The sequence below is a fragment of the Lepisma saccharinum genome, chromosome 12 (assembly GCF_977018435.1).
Source record: "Lepisma saccharinum chromosome 12, izLepSacc3.1, whole genome shotgun sequence".
Taxonomy (NCBI): domain Eukaryota; kingdom Metazoa; phylum Arthropoda; class Insecta; order Zygentoma; family Lepismatidae; genus Lepisma; species Lepisma saccharinum.
Genome location: NC_139240.1, coordinates 63,211,282 through 63,228,961, shown reverse-complemented (window position 1 = coordinate 63,228,961; position 17,680 = coordinate 63,211,282). Strand labels below are relative to the sequence as shown.

Sequence of the window (17,680 nt, the reverse complement as noted above, 5' to 3'; positions counted from 1 at the left end):
ATATTTTAGCAAGTTATTGTATTATCAATAGGACTGAGCCGATACAGATACTCTCACGGATTCCCATCAATACTGATGCCGATACCGATTCTTATATAATTCCAGTTATCGCGTCATACTAACTAATCATAACACATTTCTTTGAAAAGGAACAAATGTTCCTCTTGGCTGTGCTTCTAGACTCGAAAACAATGGTATCATTGCAAAAATGTCAATCGATACGCAGTGGTATCGGCTCAGCCCAGATTATACTTAAACAAGTTCTTGCTTCTATGAGAATACTTTATACAGTTTTTAAACAGGAAACAAGAAACTGTTGGCAATTTTTGTCTAATAATTGTTATTATCCTACACCCCAATCCCCCCACCCCCACACACACCATATTTGCCGGCATATAGAACACACCTTTTTCCTTTAAAAATAACGACCTGGTTTTAAAAATTCAGGCACTAGGGCATAAGCGCATACCCCTGAATGTATGCAGGTGGAGGCTGGGCATATTCGGGGGTTCCCCCTTTTATTTAATAATATGAAAAACACTGTGTGTTTTATTCGCAGATATTCAGTTTTTTATTACCTACATACCTGGAAATTTTCTCAGTTCTGAGTTAGACTATTTATTTCTTGCCTTCTTGTGGTGTGTGACGAAGAAGATTAAAATGTATTCTTTCCTAGTTAGATTAGGTAAGTTATTGTTGAAAGTAGACTTAACCTTTTGTGTCCCAAGCATCTCGATTGAGATACCCAAATGTAACCCTCACGGTCCCAAGCATCTCGATCGAGATGCTGTGTCAAGGTCGTAGTTTTTACGTTATAACTTTTCTATTTTTGGCTAGAATTTCGATTTTTTTTAATATTGTTCCTAACACATGTATTTAACAGAAATGTTTTTTTGCATTTTTTTTTGTCTTCATGAAAATGGAGGGGGAAATGCAGGAAAAGGGTACAACAGTATATCACTTATCTCTCTAGAGCAATTAGTCTCCGATCTACACTCATTTAATCGAAACTCTGCATTTTGCTCAAAATCGGCTTGGGCACCAAGGGGGTGACATATGAAAATGGCCTTGGGTTCCAAAAGGTTAAATATTACTTTATAATTGAAATGCAGCAAATTAATTATAGAATCAATGCTAAAGCCTTTTCCTCAAAAATGTGTACAAAAAATATGTAATACGCCAGCAAATACGGTATATACATATATATGCATCAGTGTTTGGAAGTATCTAGTTATTGATAACACAGTTAGACTAAACTAGCTGAGCACAATTACAAGTAACAGTTACTTTTCTTAGTTATTTTTTGCAATAGAAGTAATGTTATCAAGAGTTACTTTACAACACAAATTGTTAACTTGAAAATTTGTAACGTGGTGGAGAAGTAACTCTGGCATCTGTGTTTCCAACCTTGCATCTTCTCTGGATGATAAGGTGAGAGGATTTTTTACATGATTCAAAATAAAATTTGAAAACTTCTTATACACTCTTTACTTTGTATTTATAAAGGAGATGAGTCAAGCAACGATTGTATTACCTGTTCTGTTAAGGACCATCCCGACGTCTGTGAATGAGTCCGCAGCATCATGGACCTTGGATCTTTCGGTTGGAACATCTCATTTATCAAAGTTGCCCACAGACGACGGGCTGCCCTCATTTTTGCTATCTCCTGCATTAGGAAACAAAAAAAAAACAAGTGTTTTTTTTAAAAACAGGTTGCTCTACCAAATTAGAACCTATTATTTACATAGAGTAAATCTCCCTCCTCCTCTGTTCATTGACAGTATCGTGCTTCACACCCAATGTGGTGGATAGTGTTCTTGCTTTGGTGCATGTGGTCCTAGGTTCGATTCCAGGTGAGAGCCACAAAGTTTTAACTGTTCACCCAGAAGCTTGATGACAATTTGGGAGCTACTTGAAAAGAAGAGGTGGTAAGCTTCGTTCTTGAAAGCAAGAAAACATTGGTGATGGGACTATGTGCTAATGTTGTGTCACCCAATGAAAATGCCCCTTGGTAGGCCCTGGATTGATTGATAGATTGATTTTGTTTATTTTACTTCGCTTTTTTGCCACTTTTGGCTAATTGTGAAGATGAGGATGAGTGATCTGATGAAATTGATGAAGGGACACTCACAAAGGACACCCATGCTCAGGCCAGGATTCAGACCCGTGGTGTTGCACCAAGGAGATTAATACTGTTGGCTAGTAATCACGAGAACTCGGGTGCGAGTCCCAATGGTGAACATTGCAGTGGTTCCACTTCCACTCTAAACTGTAGGTCGTAGTGTCTCCCCGATGGCGTAGTGATAATGTTGCACTGTAATGAAAAGTTCCCAGGTTTGATTCCCCGTACAGGCACATAATTCTAGTTTTTTTGTACTTTTAACCACTGTTATTTTTTAAAAGAGATTTACCTACGTTTCGGAGGCTGAATCTGCCGTCTTCAGGGTAGTGTGTAGTCTGTTATGTCACAACATGCAATCCGGGGCGGTCCAGTCCCCAGAGATCAAGGTGGAAACCTAACGGTGCCACACGAAGCCTTGATCGTGACCTTGACGTGGTGATCTGACAAAGTGGAGCCTGGGCCACTCATAATCTTACCTGGCAATTTTTTGTATATAGAGGTCCTTGTGACCGACAGACGCGGTGAAGCCTAGGCCACCAAGAGTAATCCTCCTAGGCAACCATTTATGTGACCTAACGGACTACATGCTACCCTGAAGACGGAGGCAGATTCAGCCTCCAAAACGTAGGTAAATCTTTTTTAAAAAATAACAGTGGTTAAAAGTAAAAAAAACTAGAATGAATAAATCACCACTGATTAGCTACAAAGGCACATAATGGTTCAAATCCTGCTTCGAACTGTAGGTCCAGTACCAATTAGCCTTTCAAACATGTACATAAACTGTAGGGCCATTTACAGTTATCTATGCACCCAATTGACAAAAACCTTCTGTGTCAAACATGATATACTGCATACATTGTTAGAAAAATATATTAAAAGAAAACTGATGTTTGGGAACTTAAAAATACACAATGAGACAGAATCCAGCATTCAAGAATCATGATGATGCTCTGTTTACATTATATTTACATTCAGATACATTACAGTATGCTACACAGTGGCCTCCCCAATGATGTAGTGGTAACTAAACTGTAGCAAGATACCCGATTAGGCTACCTGTGCATAAAGTGGACTCCAAACAAACGTCGAACTACACTACAGTGAGTGAGAGACACAAGATGATAAAAGCAGATTCCAAAGTTTCATAAATATACAGGGTAACCAAAGAAAAATATATAAAATTATGTTTAACGGAATAATAACTAGCATTACTTACCATGTAGAAATTCATTCCTATCGCCCAGAAAAAAGATAGCCTTGGGGCAAATTGGTCGATTGTCATTCCAGCTTTCAATCCTGTTCTACAATATTCCAAACCATCTGCTATCGTAAAAGCCATTTCCAGACTAGAAGTTGCACCAGCCTCTTGCATGTGGTAGCCAGAAATGCTGATGCTATTAAACCTAGGCATATTCTATGAAAAGGAAGAAAAGTCTGCGTATAATGTAAATCTGTTACATCGATCTGCACAAAAAAAAACAATGTTCCTTTTGTGGTACATCTTTGCTACAGTCTTGATGTTTTGATCTTAACATTATTTTTTTTTAACTGATTACAAAAAGCTCTACGATAATTGTAAAGCCATTAATTATTGTTTAAATGTACTAGGGATGGGACCGATTAATCGGTACTCTATCGGTATCGGCCGATATAGGCATATCGGTGTATCGGTTTATCGGTAAAATTACCGATTATTTTATCAATCCGATATATCGATAAATATCTGATAGTTTAGTGCAAAATTATGCCATTTTTGTTGTAATTTTTATGGATAATCTCCATGCCCTACTTTTTAAAAAGTAAATGTCTAAATATGCAATTTCTCTTGCACTGCAGTCACTTTGAAACACATTTTTAAGGAGGTCAATGAACTTTTCAGGTTCTTCCAGGACCAATTTCTAATTTTATATCGGATCGGTAGAATATCGGTTATCGGTATCGGTAAATTTTATATCGGTACTTTATCGGTATCGGCCAAAATTTCATATCGTCCCATCCCTAAAATGTACTAATGCATCTCTTGAATGATTTGGTTTTCTGCCACTTTTGGCTAATCGTGATGATGGGAATGAGTGATGATGTGATGAAGAGACACTCACAAACAACACACACCCATACCAAGACCGGGATTTGAACCTGGGACCCCTGGCTTTGTAGCATGATGTGCTAACCACTACCGCACGGAGGCTGGCTGCATATCTTGAAAAAGATGTACGTCTGGAGCATTAAAATGTAGAGTAAAGAGTAATATCACAGAAGGAACATTGTTTTTACATAAACATCAAAATTCATAATGTTCTGCAATAGATTGCATGTTGTGTTTTATTATATTTTTCTACACAGCTCATCTGCCAGTTTTGGCAAATAACTACACTGAGAATGACTGATTTGTTTCTTGTTATTTAGTGTTATGATGAAAAAGACTTGAAAACATATGTAGAGTCAGCAATGAGTCTGTGCTCAATGGCAATACATTTGTGGAACCTTACATCTATACAGGGTGTATCAGAAATCCCTTACCACCCCTTGTAAAATCCGCAGTGATGTATTTTCATGCAGTGATACAAAATAGGCCTAGGGGGACACCTTTTGGAGTATGTCACAGGGACGGCCGCCATCTTGGTTCCACCATCTTGAATTCAACTTTTTTTATTTAAAATTATAGGTGGGTCATGTGATACATGACCTTAGGCTAGAATTTCGTCAGGATGTCAAATCTGAAATCAGATTTCATGTAACTTCATTTGGTGAAAAGTTACTGGCAACTTCCGTGAAAATACATCACTGCGGATTTTACAAGGGGTGATAAGGGACTTCTGATACACCCTGTACTACATAAAAAAAACTAAACAAATTAAGGTTTACAATTGACTCTCCTTTATACATGAATTCCCACTTCTACAAGTAATTACAGTGAGTACATTTTTTCACACACAGTACCAAAAACTGATGGCAGTAATGCAAAGGCATTTGTATTGAATGAAGCTGGTGTGATGAAATCACGCACAGAGAGTTGGTATGGTCTCAGAAAAGGATTTACAGTTTTAGACAAATGAAAAACCACCAAACAGAAAGTAACGCATAAAATTTATGTATCTTTCTTTCTAAAATAGAAGGAGGGATACTTACTTTTGCTGTATAACTAAATATGTCGCCAATAATTCTCATTGATGGTTCTGGTGGATATATGTACGTGTTTCTCACCATGAATTCCTTCAATATGTCATTCTGAATGGTTCCCGACAACTTTTCTTTTTCCACACCCTGGAAAATATATAAAAATGAACATCAGAGTACAATAAAATACTTGTGTTTTTCTAAGCTAAAAAACAATCTGAAACTTCCATTGCATTTTTCAATTTGCATTTATACTAAGGTGCTCAACCAATTAGCATGTTTAACTTTAAATTCTAACATAATGAAAACGTTTTCTAGGCACATCAGCAGCAATGAAGCTATTTGCATTACGTAACATAATAATTAGCGTAACAGCCCATGAGGGTCAGTGCCTAACGACTAGTGTGCTGCATCGAGACCTTTTTGCTCGATCACCTAATAGTTCACATGGATGACTGTAGATGGCTTACGGAATTGACAATTTCTTCGCCGAACAGGCAAATGATCAGTATACTCTTGAAGCCCGGTAGTTCATGTATAGCCGTAATAGTGGGCTCTCAAATATGGATCGTGAAGTGTAAGATGCAGTGGAATTGAAACTAAAGTGAAAATGTAATTTAGTTTATGTTGCCAAAACATAGCAATATATGAAAATGAATAGATGATTATGGGCTGAAACCAGAACGAATTTTTACATATATAAGTAAAGTGCTCCCATGTGCTTAGCACATGCCATGAAGGTGTATAGGGGGTGTGGGGGTAACGCCCCACACTTTCTTGATCCGGTCGTGAGTGGGGGTGATGTGATCAGCATCATGCTCCTAACCACCTTTACCCCCCAGGCATGGACGTCCGCAGGATTTTTTCCAGGGAGGGGCAAGGAAGATATTTTGTTTCCAGGGGGGCAAACGAAGGCAAATTTTTCCCAAAAATAGTGTTGTTCCCTAAAAAACATTGCTTAAATTTGAATTTATGGTGTTCATGCAATAATTAACATATTATTGTGGCTAAAATGAAATTATATGTGTGAAATACATATTTTTTGGTTGACTTTCATTTTCCAGGGGGGGCCATGGCCCCCCCTTCCGGACGCCCATGCCCCCAGGGTTTCCTTAAAATACCCATGCCATTCGATGCTGGGTGGGTGCCGGGGCCGCTCCCAATGTTAGAAAAGTTCTCGTATTTGTACCGGCCAGGGATCGAACCCGAGACCCTTAGCATGGTAGTCAGATGCGTTACTGACTGAGCCACCGCGGCCACTATATATTTGTATGATTATTGTCACATTGAAATGATGTTTGTTATTCTATATATTCGAGAGTGGGAGATCCAATAGAGTATTTTCGAGCGAAAGTTGTCCAATGCAGTATCTACTACGTACCGACTGCCGACCTCACTCCTACCAGAATTAAGTTTGTGTTTTAAGTCCAATTTATGCACAGAGGCTAATCAGGTCTGAATCTACAGTTTAAAATGGGATTCAAATCACTATGTCTCGAACCCAGAATCCATTGATTATAAGGCGACAACGTTACCACTAAGCCATTGGGAAGGCCTCTCACTCCTACCAGAAGTGGGAGATCATCCAATTAGTTACGGGGTGACATGTGGTTAGCACGACGATCTTCCAGTCGATGTTCTAGGTTTCCATGACTGGGTTACGCTACTCATTCCTAGCTCTCCAATTTACTCATGATGATGGGTGACCACCGGTCACATACACAGGCCGAAATCTCAGGAGAAAAGTTGTTACGCTTTCCCCAATAGACTCGAACCTGTGCGCGTCTTGTAGGCCAGAACCCAAAGCTTGCACCTTAGCCCACACAATCACAGTGTGACAGTGTGACATTTGCATTAAGTATAACTTATTTAACTTGCACAAGCAGAGTCAGTTATAAGCACCAAGAAATTATACAAATATGGACTTACAGTGTGAACCTTATAGGATGTGTAGTGCCAACATTTCAAAAACCACTACACACACACAGAGCTTAAGATACATATTGTTTTTTTTATCGAATAGTCTGGTCAGAATACAGTGGTGAATTAATCTGAAATAACATTCACATGGCATGTAAATTATGCATTATCAACAATTTCTATTGTCTCGTCTATTAATCATGTGTAGTTTCCATTGTTGCCAATACACATTTTATCTTTTCAGTGTATGCACACGTACCTGTTCCTCGGCTGCAGCAATAAACATGGCAAGAACTGGAATGACTGCACCATTCATTGTCATAGAGACAGACATTTTGTCCAAAGGAATTTCATCGAATAACACCTTCATGTCTTCAATAGTGTCTATTGCAACACCAGCCATCCCAACATCCCCACTGACTCTTGGATTGTCAGAATCATAGCTGTACGAAGTAGAATACAGAGTGAATACAATATGGCCACGACTAATGTTCAAATTCAAGTCAGGGGAGAGGTCAGTGAAATTTTAGCATGCAACGTTGATTGCAAATTTTATCCATTTCTATTGTTTTAAACTATACTTATTCTAACACTACGTTTCGAGAGAGAACCTCTTCTCTCATCTTTGGTGAACTTTATTTTGCCAGTGGTGGGAATTGAACCTACGACAACTGTGGTTTTACTACAAATCTATTGCTTTCACAAATTCCTCCATGGCGATGCCAAGAGTAGAATTATATATTTATAAACTTATAACAACAAAATAACAGAATTTTGCATAAATTACAGGTTATTTATGGTACTTTAGTATTATATGGAGTACCTCATTTCAGACCGTCTGTTCTAGCATCCAAAATAACATTCCACAACAGCAATTATAATTTTACATAGAGGTTAAGATTGCTATATTTGGTACCAATAGTTATTATCAACATGTTCTTTCGCTGTCCCAGAAAGCAGATGGTCTGAAATGAGGTAGTCTGTATAATACTAAAGTACGCTATTTATAGATACATTTGTCAGTATGATAAACCAATGTCCTCATCTGATAGTGAGAGAGTACTGATTTTTAACCCATCCTATCTGTATATACCCACTCACACTCAACATTGTGTGAAATGAAAGATAAAGTGTCATAAATACTGGCATAATACAGAAAATACATACATACTTGATGTTTGAAGGTATAATGGGGATGCACATATAAAAAACTTTTACAAATACCAATAGTAAAAATTAACATTCATAACTTAATTCTTACATCCTTATAAATTCCTCTGTATAATGTTATTTCCAACTAGGTGCATTTAGATTTAATTAGAACATATTATATGTGTACTCATTGGGGAGGGGGGGGATGAAGATATGAACATAACATACATACCCACAGTGCGTAGGTAGATCGAACGCCACACTCAATCCCTGAACTCCGGTCTTTATGTTCTGCTTGTAGAATTTGTTACTCTCCTCCACTGTGCTGAAACCTGCATACTGGCGGATCGTCCACGGTCGCTGGGCATACATTGTTGGATAAGGGCCTCTTGTGAATGGATACTTCCCTGGAAGTTCATTGTCTATCCTGGAAGGTAGACCACCTTTTGTTACTTTCAACCAATTACTTAATAGCTTCAAAGAACACATTTATACTAGGGATGGCCAAATTCTGATATTGGATAGGTCTATTCAGATATCAGGTTTCCGGATATACATGGATTATCCAGATATCCAAATTGTCTGGATATCCAAATCAAATATGTGCATATTCCTTTATTCATCATGTTCGTATTTTACTGAACGGATTTTCTACAAACCCTTTATCAAGTCTGTACTATCTGGATATCAAAAATGGATATCCAAATTTTCTGGACATCTCTACTATCTGGATATTTGGATTATCCAAATAACTGTCCAATCCAGATATCCAAATTAACCAGATATTGCATCCAAAATGGATAACAGATAATTTGAATTCTGGACTTTGTGGCCATCCCTAATTTATACAGGGTGCCTTCTAAGTCATTGCACTTCGGGGACCGGTCAACAACCATACTCCTTTGAAAATTTCAACTTTAAAAATTTAATCAACAGATTTCAGTGTTAATGAAACAAAGTTTATCTTAAGATGCAGACACCACAAATAACATAGATATTTAGCCCCAAAGTGTCATTGGCATTCATCCAATTACTAGTATTCTAGAGCAGTTTTATAATTTCTTTTAAATAGAATATCATTGCAGGGCAAAGATGTCCATTTAAAAATCTTTAGTGATGGACTAATTCAGACAAGATTTTTAAAAACACCTTGCATTTCAGGTGTAAATCAAAAAGATCATAGCATACTGCATATTCAAATATGCATTAACAGACATGCTAAGTATTTGTAATAATTCACACACCCTTCAGTATCCTCCTTTGTGTAGATTGGCTTAACAAGTATATCTTCAGGCGTATTCCACACGAGACTCTCCTCCGGGCTCTTCCCTCGCATTTGTTTCTTTGCAAGCTCCACCCATTCTGGATGTAGTGGCTGTTGCTGGAGGTGCCGAACCTGAATACATGCCCATCCAATCTGAAAATAAAAGTTGAAAGAATTGTTCACTCAAGAATGATCACTCCGAGTCACTGAGATTCAATGCTCACATTTTCCGTAAATTCCCCATTACCTTTGTTGACATATGATCCCCTCTCTTCAGCACCTTATCAACTCCTTACTCTCTAAACAGCACCATAGATATCACTAACTTTAAGGGTAACAGTTGTTCTGGAAAATTACATGCAGGTCATTTTAACCATGGACATCGGAAGGGGGGTCGATCCAGTCCAACGACCTCCCCTGGAAATTGACAATTTATTTCAATTTACAAAAAAAGCAGAAACTTGTTATTTTTATTGTTAACAACAGAAATAAAGTTCAGTTATTTTGTATTCGAACGGGATAACCAAAGTGAAAACTGCCTTAGACCAAAAAAAATTGTGTTCACAATACAGAAATCATTGTGTTTAAAATACAGGAATCAAGTTTTATGTGACAACATGAACTTTATGACTTAAAATTTCCTCATAACTTTTAAACTTTTTCTTTAACGAAGTATGTGAACTTTACAACAAAATAGAATAACTGTGCATTTCAGTACACTAACTGTGTAAAATGTAAATATACTATATATATATATATATATATATATATATATATATATATATATGAAAAATCTGGTGAAGGCTTGGTACCTCAGTTGGTAGAGAAATGACACTGGATGCCAGAGACCCAGAATTGAGTCCTGGTCAAGCCTGTATTTTTTGCTGAAATTTCTAGATAAATTATGCAAGCTTTATAGAATGCATTGTAAATAAGCTACTGGCATCGATTAAGAATGCTGGTCTATGATCTATTCCCGGTTATGACCTTTTAAAGTAAGTTGAAAGTTTCTGTATGTTTTTTCTAAGTAGTCAGCCCTCATTTGGAATTCTTTTCCTATTTATGACATTCTTCTTTGGGGGGAATACTGGGCCAAAAGGGGGGGATGACTCCTACCAACCCTCCTTGGGCATGCCACTGCAAGAGCCTAATACCATATGCACCTAACCTAAAAACAAATGAAATTACGGACATAATATCGCTTCGCACCTGATGAACGTACAGTAGATGGAAGCAGCAGTCTGTATCCAAGACGACAGTAAACGAAAAGGCTGCTCGCAAACATATGAGTGTATGGAAAGGAAAAAAACGTGCTCCAAACAAGACGCAGTAAGTATTTACTTACGACTGTGAAGTGTGTGTGTTAATAGACATCAATATAAATCGAATCATGTAAGAAATCCCTGTGTAGCATGATTAATGCGGAATTAAACAATCAGAACTCTGGCCGGACGCAGCTTTCATGTGACCATTTTTTTAATTGATTTGATTTGATTTAGTTTATTTTACTTCGCGTTTTGTGCCTCTTGGCTAATTTGCGAAGATGGGGATGATTGATGAAATTGATGAATGGACATTCATAAAAAACCAAGCCCGACCAGGATTCGAACCCGGGACCCTTGGCGTCGCAGCGCGATGTGCTAACCACCCGACCACAGGGTTTTTTTCATTGAAAATTATGCAACAGACAAACAGATAGTTTTGAATTTAACGATGGTGTCGGCTTTGAATTGATGCAACGAATTGAGGTATTTAATTACCTTTCAATTTTATCTTTTATTTCAACTTACCACGCGAATGTTCCTAATTAATGATAAAGGCTGATTTAAACATACGCTTCTCATGTTGATTTTTGGGAAATAACCTGTCTGTTAACTGCACGTAGCATATCTTTAACTATATCTAATTAAAATTCTAACAATCCTTGCACTATTGCATCGTCATGTCCGCAGGTCATTTTCAGCGGCCGACGAGATCAGTTTTCTTCCAGCTGATTCTCGATTCTTGGAAATCGACCAATTTAGTAGATCGATCAGATAATGAAAGTTCGAGACTTGACTATGTCCGGGTCTCACTTATCGCACAACACTTGAGCAACCTTCTATTCTGATGTCACGGGAGAACCCTTTTCAATTTTAGGCTAATTGTCTACGTTATTAGATTAGGCTAGATATGCTTAGTTATCTTAGCGTAGATAATAATTTTTCATTGTATTTTTGCTAATTGAACCTAACCTAACCTCGTAGGCTTTTCTCATCTGACGTCAGAACACAAGGTAGCAATATTGTTGTGCGAAGAGGAAGACCCCTATGTCCGTCAAGGGAGCTGCTGCCTTAATAGTGCTGCCATCTGCACGTCAGGTGTGTTTTGATTTTTTATTGTAATTGCGAACAAATTATATTTTAATTATTAACAATGACTAATATTAATAACAGTATTAACAGCGAAAGATAGCAAATAATAAAAGTTCAACGTATTGTTGAAGGGAAGCATAATGAAAGATTTATCAACAGATGGCAGCACAAGATTTCAAACATTATAACGTTATTTTTGCACAATGTACTATAATATTTTAATGTATACAACTGGTTTCAGCAGATTTTATTGAATAAATATGAATTATATGAAGTAGACGTAGTACTTGTGAAGTTTCTAATATCTTTTTACAATAATATTTATATGTGTTGCAACTCCCACAAGTGATTCATTTAGACAAAATGGTAAGGCAAAAGCGCTTGTTGAGCCAAGCATACTTACCTGGCGTAGGGGCTACCGTGATCAGCAAGGCGGTTCCCCCGGGGTGAGGCTCTTCCATTGCACTTCGGTTGGGCTGACCCCCGCGAATATCCCAAACGTGGATATCTCGGGCGCGTAATTTTTGGTAGTAGGGACTGCGTTCGCGCCGTCCCTTATAAATAAATTGAAAATATATTATTTTTTAATATTGTTTTTCATTTCACATATTTTGTGATCAGTACTAACTTCATTCTTTATTATTTTGTTACATTGCACATTGTCTTCTCTGTACAGTTATTAATACTCACTCATCGCATTCACCTTGCGATCCATATTGTGTTGACTATCACTAGCCCACATTTCATTCACCCTATATTTCCCTTCTCTATACATCAATTTCTAGAAATAGTAGGACACGTTGGTGCAGAATGTTAACATTTTGGTACCAACACATATTCCTCACTTTATTAAAGTAAAATTTGAACCATTTCTACCAATAAGAAAAAAACACTAGTCACAAAATAATTCTAAAGTTATTTATTTTTAAAGAAATACAGTTATTTTCGAAATGTAGCGTTTCTTTCTTACTGGTTTTAAAAACAACGTGGACTTCATACTGCGTCCATTGATGGAAAATAATAGTCTGAAAGTTACGAGAAACATGCAAGTATTTATTTAACATGTTAAAAGTGATATAGTCTACATCATCGGGAACGTTTGAATCCATGGGTTCATTGTTTCCAGAAAGTTTAACTAGAGAATTAGTGACGCAGTATAGTGTTTCCCTATCACCAATGCCATTATTCCAAGTTAACACTTGTTTATGCACAAGATGAGGAAAATATATACGGTTTTTTACTCAAAATAGGAGAAAATGAAAAACTACAATTTATGTAATTTTCGTGTGTGAGTATAGTAATAACAATAGCACAATTACATATTTTATGATTATCACTATTTTAAGAAGGACGTAAGGTAGAAAGAGTTGGAGTTTCTGTTTTAACTCGGGACCTCTTAATTACAAGGCGACGACGTTACCACTACGCTATCAAGGAGGCACTATAAAGATAATTCTGTATTGAGAATTGTTTAAAAGACCTTGAGGTGGCCATCCCCTTGACTGCGTTGAGTCACCCATATTCGTCTAATAATAATAATAGTGACTCATACATTCAAGCAAACTTTATAGGCCTATAGTGGTATGCAATCATAGTCCAGAACAGTTATTTTGACAAAATCCTGTTTCCTGGTTGCTTTGGAGAGGGGGATTTTTAAAGTTGTCGGTTCTTAATTGGTTGTTTGACCGCGAGTTCCTTCGTATGGAAACGCGGCAACAGAGGGTCACTGCCAAAAAGGCGGTTACCGCGCCGGATATAAGAGCGCCGCGCCTGTAGGATTTCATTGAACTGGACATATAGATTGTCAGTGTTGACCCAACATCACAAAGTCGGAATCTACTACTTAGAAAGAAATGGAGCGACACTGATCAATTGCCACTCGATGAAAAGCTTATTGGAAGGACTTGGGTCACAAATACTTGATGTCACGCCTTTCCTGCTTGCCACATCTATAACCAGCGGCGAATCCAGAATTAATCATCTAGTGGTGAGAGAAGAAATTTAGAGGGTACGATGTTGAAAATAAAGAAAACATGAAACATACATGCAAGTAAATCAAATACCAATAAACTTTTAATAGGTTTCTAAGAACCACGTTTTGTAATTTGATTTGAAGCGAACAAAGCTTTTTCAAGGCAAGCTAATGATATACTATATTGCGCCTTAAAGTCTGGTCACACAGTGTAAATATAATGTCACAAATTATAATCATATTGTACTAGGTTATGTTAGTGGCCGCGGTGGCTCAGTCGGTAACGCGTCTGACTACCATGCTCAAGGTCCCGGGTTCGATCCCTGGCCGGTTCAAATCCGGGAACTTTTCTAACGGTGGAAGCGGCCCGGCGCCCACCCAGCGTCGAATAACATGGGTACCTGGGGGGTAAAGGCGGTCAGGGGCGTGATGCTGATCACATCACCCCAACTCACGACCGGATCAAGAAAGTGTGGGGCGTTACCCCCACACCCCCTATACGCCTTCATGGCGTGGTGCTATGCACAGGGGAACACTTTACCTTTTTTTTTTTTACTAGGTTATGTTATGTAGTAAAATCAAGGTAGGTACATACAGGTTGGTCGATTAGGGTACTCCTTGATGGGATATGACGTCACGTAATTGTTTATCATGAGATTTTAGTTGTAAGGCTATGTTCTTATTGAAAAAAAAATTATCAGCAATGGAAGATAGTAATAGTCGTAATAGTAATATAAAATCCCTTGTATTGTATTATGTATTTCTTTTAATATTTCAAAAGCAGAAGCACACAAAGAAAACCTAAAACAACTCATAATAAGCTCTACTGTAGGATTAAAAATTATAGATACTCGAGTTTGGACCCCGATTGAAATGTAGCCAGTAGACCTGCATAAAAAAGAGTTACACCAAAATTTAGCTTATTCAATTATTATTTTTCGAGTAGGCCTTCTATTTATTATCGTCGTCAGAACAGAAAAAGTGCCGATTTTTTCGAGTTTTGCAAACAATCTTTCTTTTTGAAATTCGATAAATCAAAAACGGGTGATCCGATCGTGATAAAATTTTAGAACGGTGCAGGCAGAAAGGTTTTAAACACAATTCTTCATTTTCAAATTTTCAAGTTTAGTAATTAGTAAGAAAAACCGTTCTTATCAATTAGGCACTGACGTACGCAGAGGGGCTAATGAGGCTACAGCCCCGTCCGTAATTTGAGAAAATCAACATTTTCTAATAAAAACTGTGAAAAACTCGGGAAAAACCACAGTGGTAAATGCAACGCATCTTGAGCCGTGATTGCTATTTTGAGAGCGGAAATTTTTAAATATACGAAATATCTTATTGTTTATTCCGCCCCCTTAGGAAGCCGCTACGTAACTATTATCCATTTTTACAATTCCAGCCCCTCCCGAAAAAATCCTGGGTGGGCATGGATATTTGTGAGTGTCCATTCATCAATTTCATCAAGTTATCACTTATCCACATCTTCGCAAATTAGCCAAAAGTGGCACAGAAAGCGAAGTAGAATAAAGCAAATCAAATCAAAGTTAATGGTATTGGGTAGTCCTACAAATACAATATTGATCTTGTTTTGAAGCTCTTTGCATCTGTTTTAAAAATCCATTATGATTGTCAATTCACATTGCGTAACTGATTTTATGCAGGTTTTTATTCAACAGAGTAAAGATGTACGTGGAACTTGGCAACACTGCACACAGCGATGTCCGTTGAACTGTAAAACCAGTAAAACTGTAGGCTGTCACTGAGAGTCAAAATGGGAACTCATCGCTCCATATGACGACATGGTTTTAATAAGTTACAACGCAATATGACACTGTAAGATTTAAAGTGTTCTCGGTTGTAAATATGTTTTGAAAAGGGGATGCGCAAGCACCCTGCCGCCGCCCCTGTCTACAGCTGCAGGGTGCAGCCATACCCGAACACTCTATATGCGTTCTTGAAAACAAAGGCATAATATATTGCGCAGCTGGTTGAGGAAGTCGATTGTCCACCTGACCCCTCGGAAGGTTCGTTAGGGATGACCCCCCTCGAAGAGGTTCCTGTTGACCCCCAGTCTTTCCCCTCCTTCAAGTTTTCTTTTTATTAGCTCGTGGACGTGTGTGCGTCAGGTACCGAGGTTTTACATTGTAAAGTGACTTCTCTGAAGCTAGCTCCGCCCACTTCCAAAGTCTTCCTTCTTTGTATCATTCCTCTACTTCCATTTGTCTTTTTCCTTCTTCTATTACAGACTTCTTCATTTCATACAAGCCGACCGCCACGGTGGAGTGGTTAGCACAGCGCTCTTCCTCGCGATTAGCTAAACAATAAACTAAATCAATCAGTCATTTTATGCATGATTGTTTTCATCTCTAGCTTTAAATTTTTTTCGACATTTTTTATTTTGATTTGATTTGGTGTTTTAAGTCCACTTTATGCAGAGTAAGGCTAATCAGGACTGGACCTACAGTTTAAAGTGGGATCCGAACCACTTGTGCCTCCACCGGGGATCGAACCCGGGACCCCTTGAGTACAAGGCAATGACGCTACCACTGCGCCATGGGGAAGGCCCGACATTTTTTTATTTTTTTTATTTCCTTCCACACTATCACTGTGTCCTTTTCGTTTTTCTTTCAATTCACTTCTGCCGGCCCCCGTGGCGAAGTGGTTAGCACATCGCGCTACGACGCCAGAGGTCCCGGGTATGCATATTTATGAGTAAAATAAAATAAAGCAAATCAATCAATTCATTTATTTTCTTTCCCTTTCTTCTTTCTACGATTCTCTCTCTCTCTCTCTCTCCCTCTCTCTCCCTGCTTCTCTCTTTCTCACTTCTGTGTTCCCACTATTCTTTTCAACCACATTGAATGCAGAAAACGACAACAAAATATAGGTATGGAAACAGGAACAGACCCAGATCGTAGCATCGGAGCCTGAGATAACGAAACCAATGATAGCGGCGCAGAATCCTCGGACACAGAAGACAATTCAATTTCAAGCGTAAATGGGTTCTGGACCGTAAGAAACCTTTTAATCTGTAAAGTATTCCAATTCGATCCAGTAACCTTTCTTTGATCAATTTAAATACGGTTCAGGAACCTTTTTCAGGATCAGTTAAATAGGGTCCAAGTTCCGTAGTGGGATGAAATAATAGGTAGGTTTCATGTTACGTCAGGATGCGCACAGCCGCCATGTTTGAGGCCAATTTTATTTGTCTTTTCCAAGGAAATATCCACCACGTTTGTTTTCAATCACGAATATCTGCGTTAGTATTGCCCGCCCACCCGTTGGAATTCCGTACGCTTACAAGAACTGGCATCAATCATCGCTGCTCGAAGCCGCCACAATGCAACACCCAAAGTGGTTCGGATCCCACTGTAGGTGCAGTCCCGATTAAACTTACTGTGCATAAAGTGGACTTAAACACCAAATCAATCAATCAATAAACAATAAGCCAGAATGCAACAGTTCGTGACGTAGGTGAAACACACCTATACGCAACTTGGACCGAATTGAAATTGTGCGAGACAAAAGGTTCCGATTCTATTACAGAACCCAATATTGAACCCATTAGAATTTATGGGTATCTGGACCTTTAAAAACCTTGCCAGAAGATAACTGCGTACTTCGCAACACTGTCGAAAATTTTCTGGAGTGTAATATTCCGACTATAATACACAAATCAATAGTAACTAATGTGTTAACTTCTCTTTTCAGACCAGGTCTCATCGATGGCGTAGTGGTAACGTCGTCGCCTTGTAATCGAAAGATCCCGGGTTCGA

At 38.2% G+C, this 17,680-nt stretch overlaps 1 protein-coding gene and 1 non-coding gene across 2 annotated transcripts in view; one reads left to right on the top strand and one right to left on the bottom strand.

The window, feature by feature from the left end:
• LOC145996149 (methylmalonyl-CoA mutase, mitochondrial-like) overlaps positions 1-11,619 on the bottom strand; it is a 35,002-nt gene extending 23,383 nt beyond the window's left edge. The window contains exons 1-7 of the mRNA XM_083132490.1: positions 11,366-11,619; positions 9,556-9,728; positions 8,544-8,738; positions 7,419-7,602; positions 5,252-5,386; positions 3,339-3,536; positions 1,535-1,666 (exon numbers count right to left, since the gene is read on the bottom strand). Of these exons, the coding sequence (XP_082988616.1) occupies positions 1,535-1,666; positions 3,339-3,536; positions 5,252-5,386; positions 7,419-7,602; positions 8,544-8,738; positions 9,556-9,728; positions 11,366-11,419 (1,071 nt within the window). The 5' untranslated portion in view covers positions 11,420-11,619. The remainder of the gene's footprint in view (positions 1-1,534; positions 1,667-3,338; positions 3,537-5,251; positions 5,387-7,418; positions 7,603-8,543; positions 8,739-9,555; positions 9,729-11,365) is intronic.
• A 705-nt stretch (positions 11,620-12,324) lies between these two features.
• On the top strand, positions 12,325-12,486 carry LOC145996619 (U1 spliceosomal RNA). The gene has a single exon (XR_014442808.1). It is a non-coding gene; the product is annotated as a U1 spliceosomal RNA (small nuclear RNA).
• Positions 12,487-17,680: the final 5,194 nt, after the last annotated feature.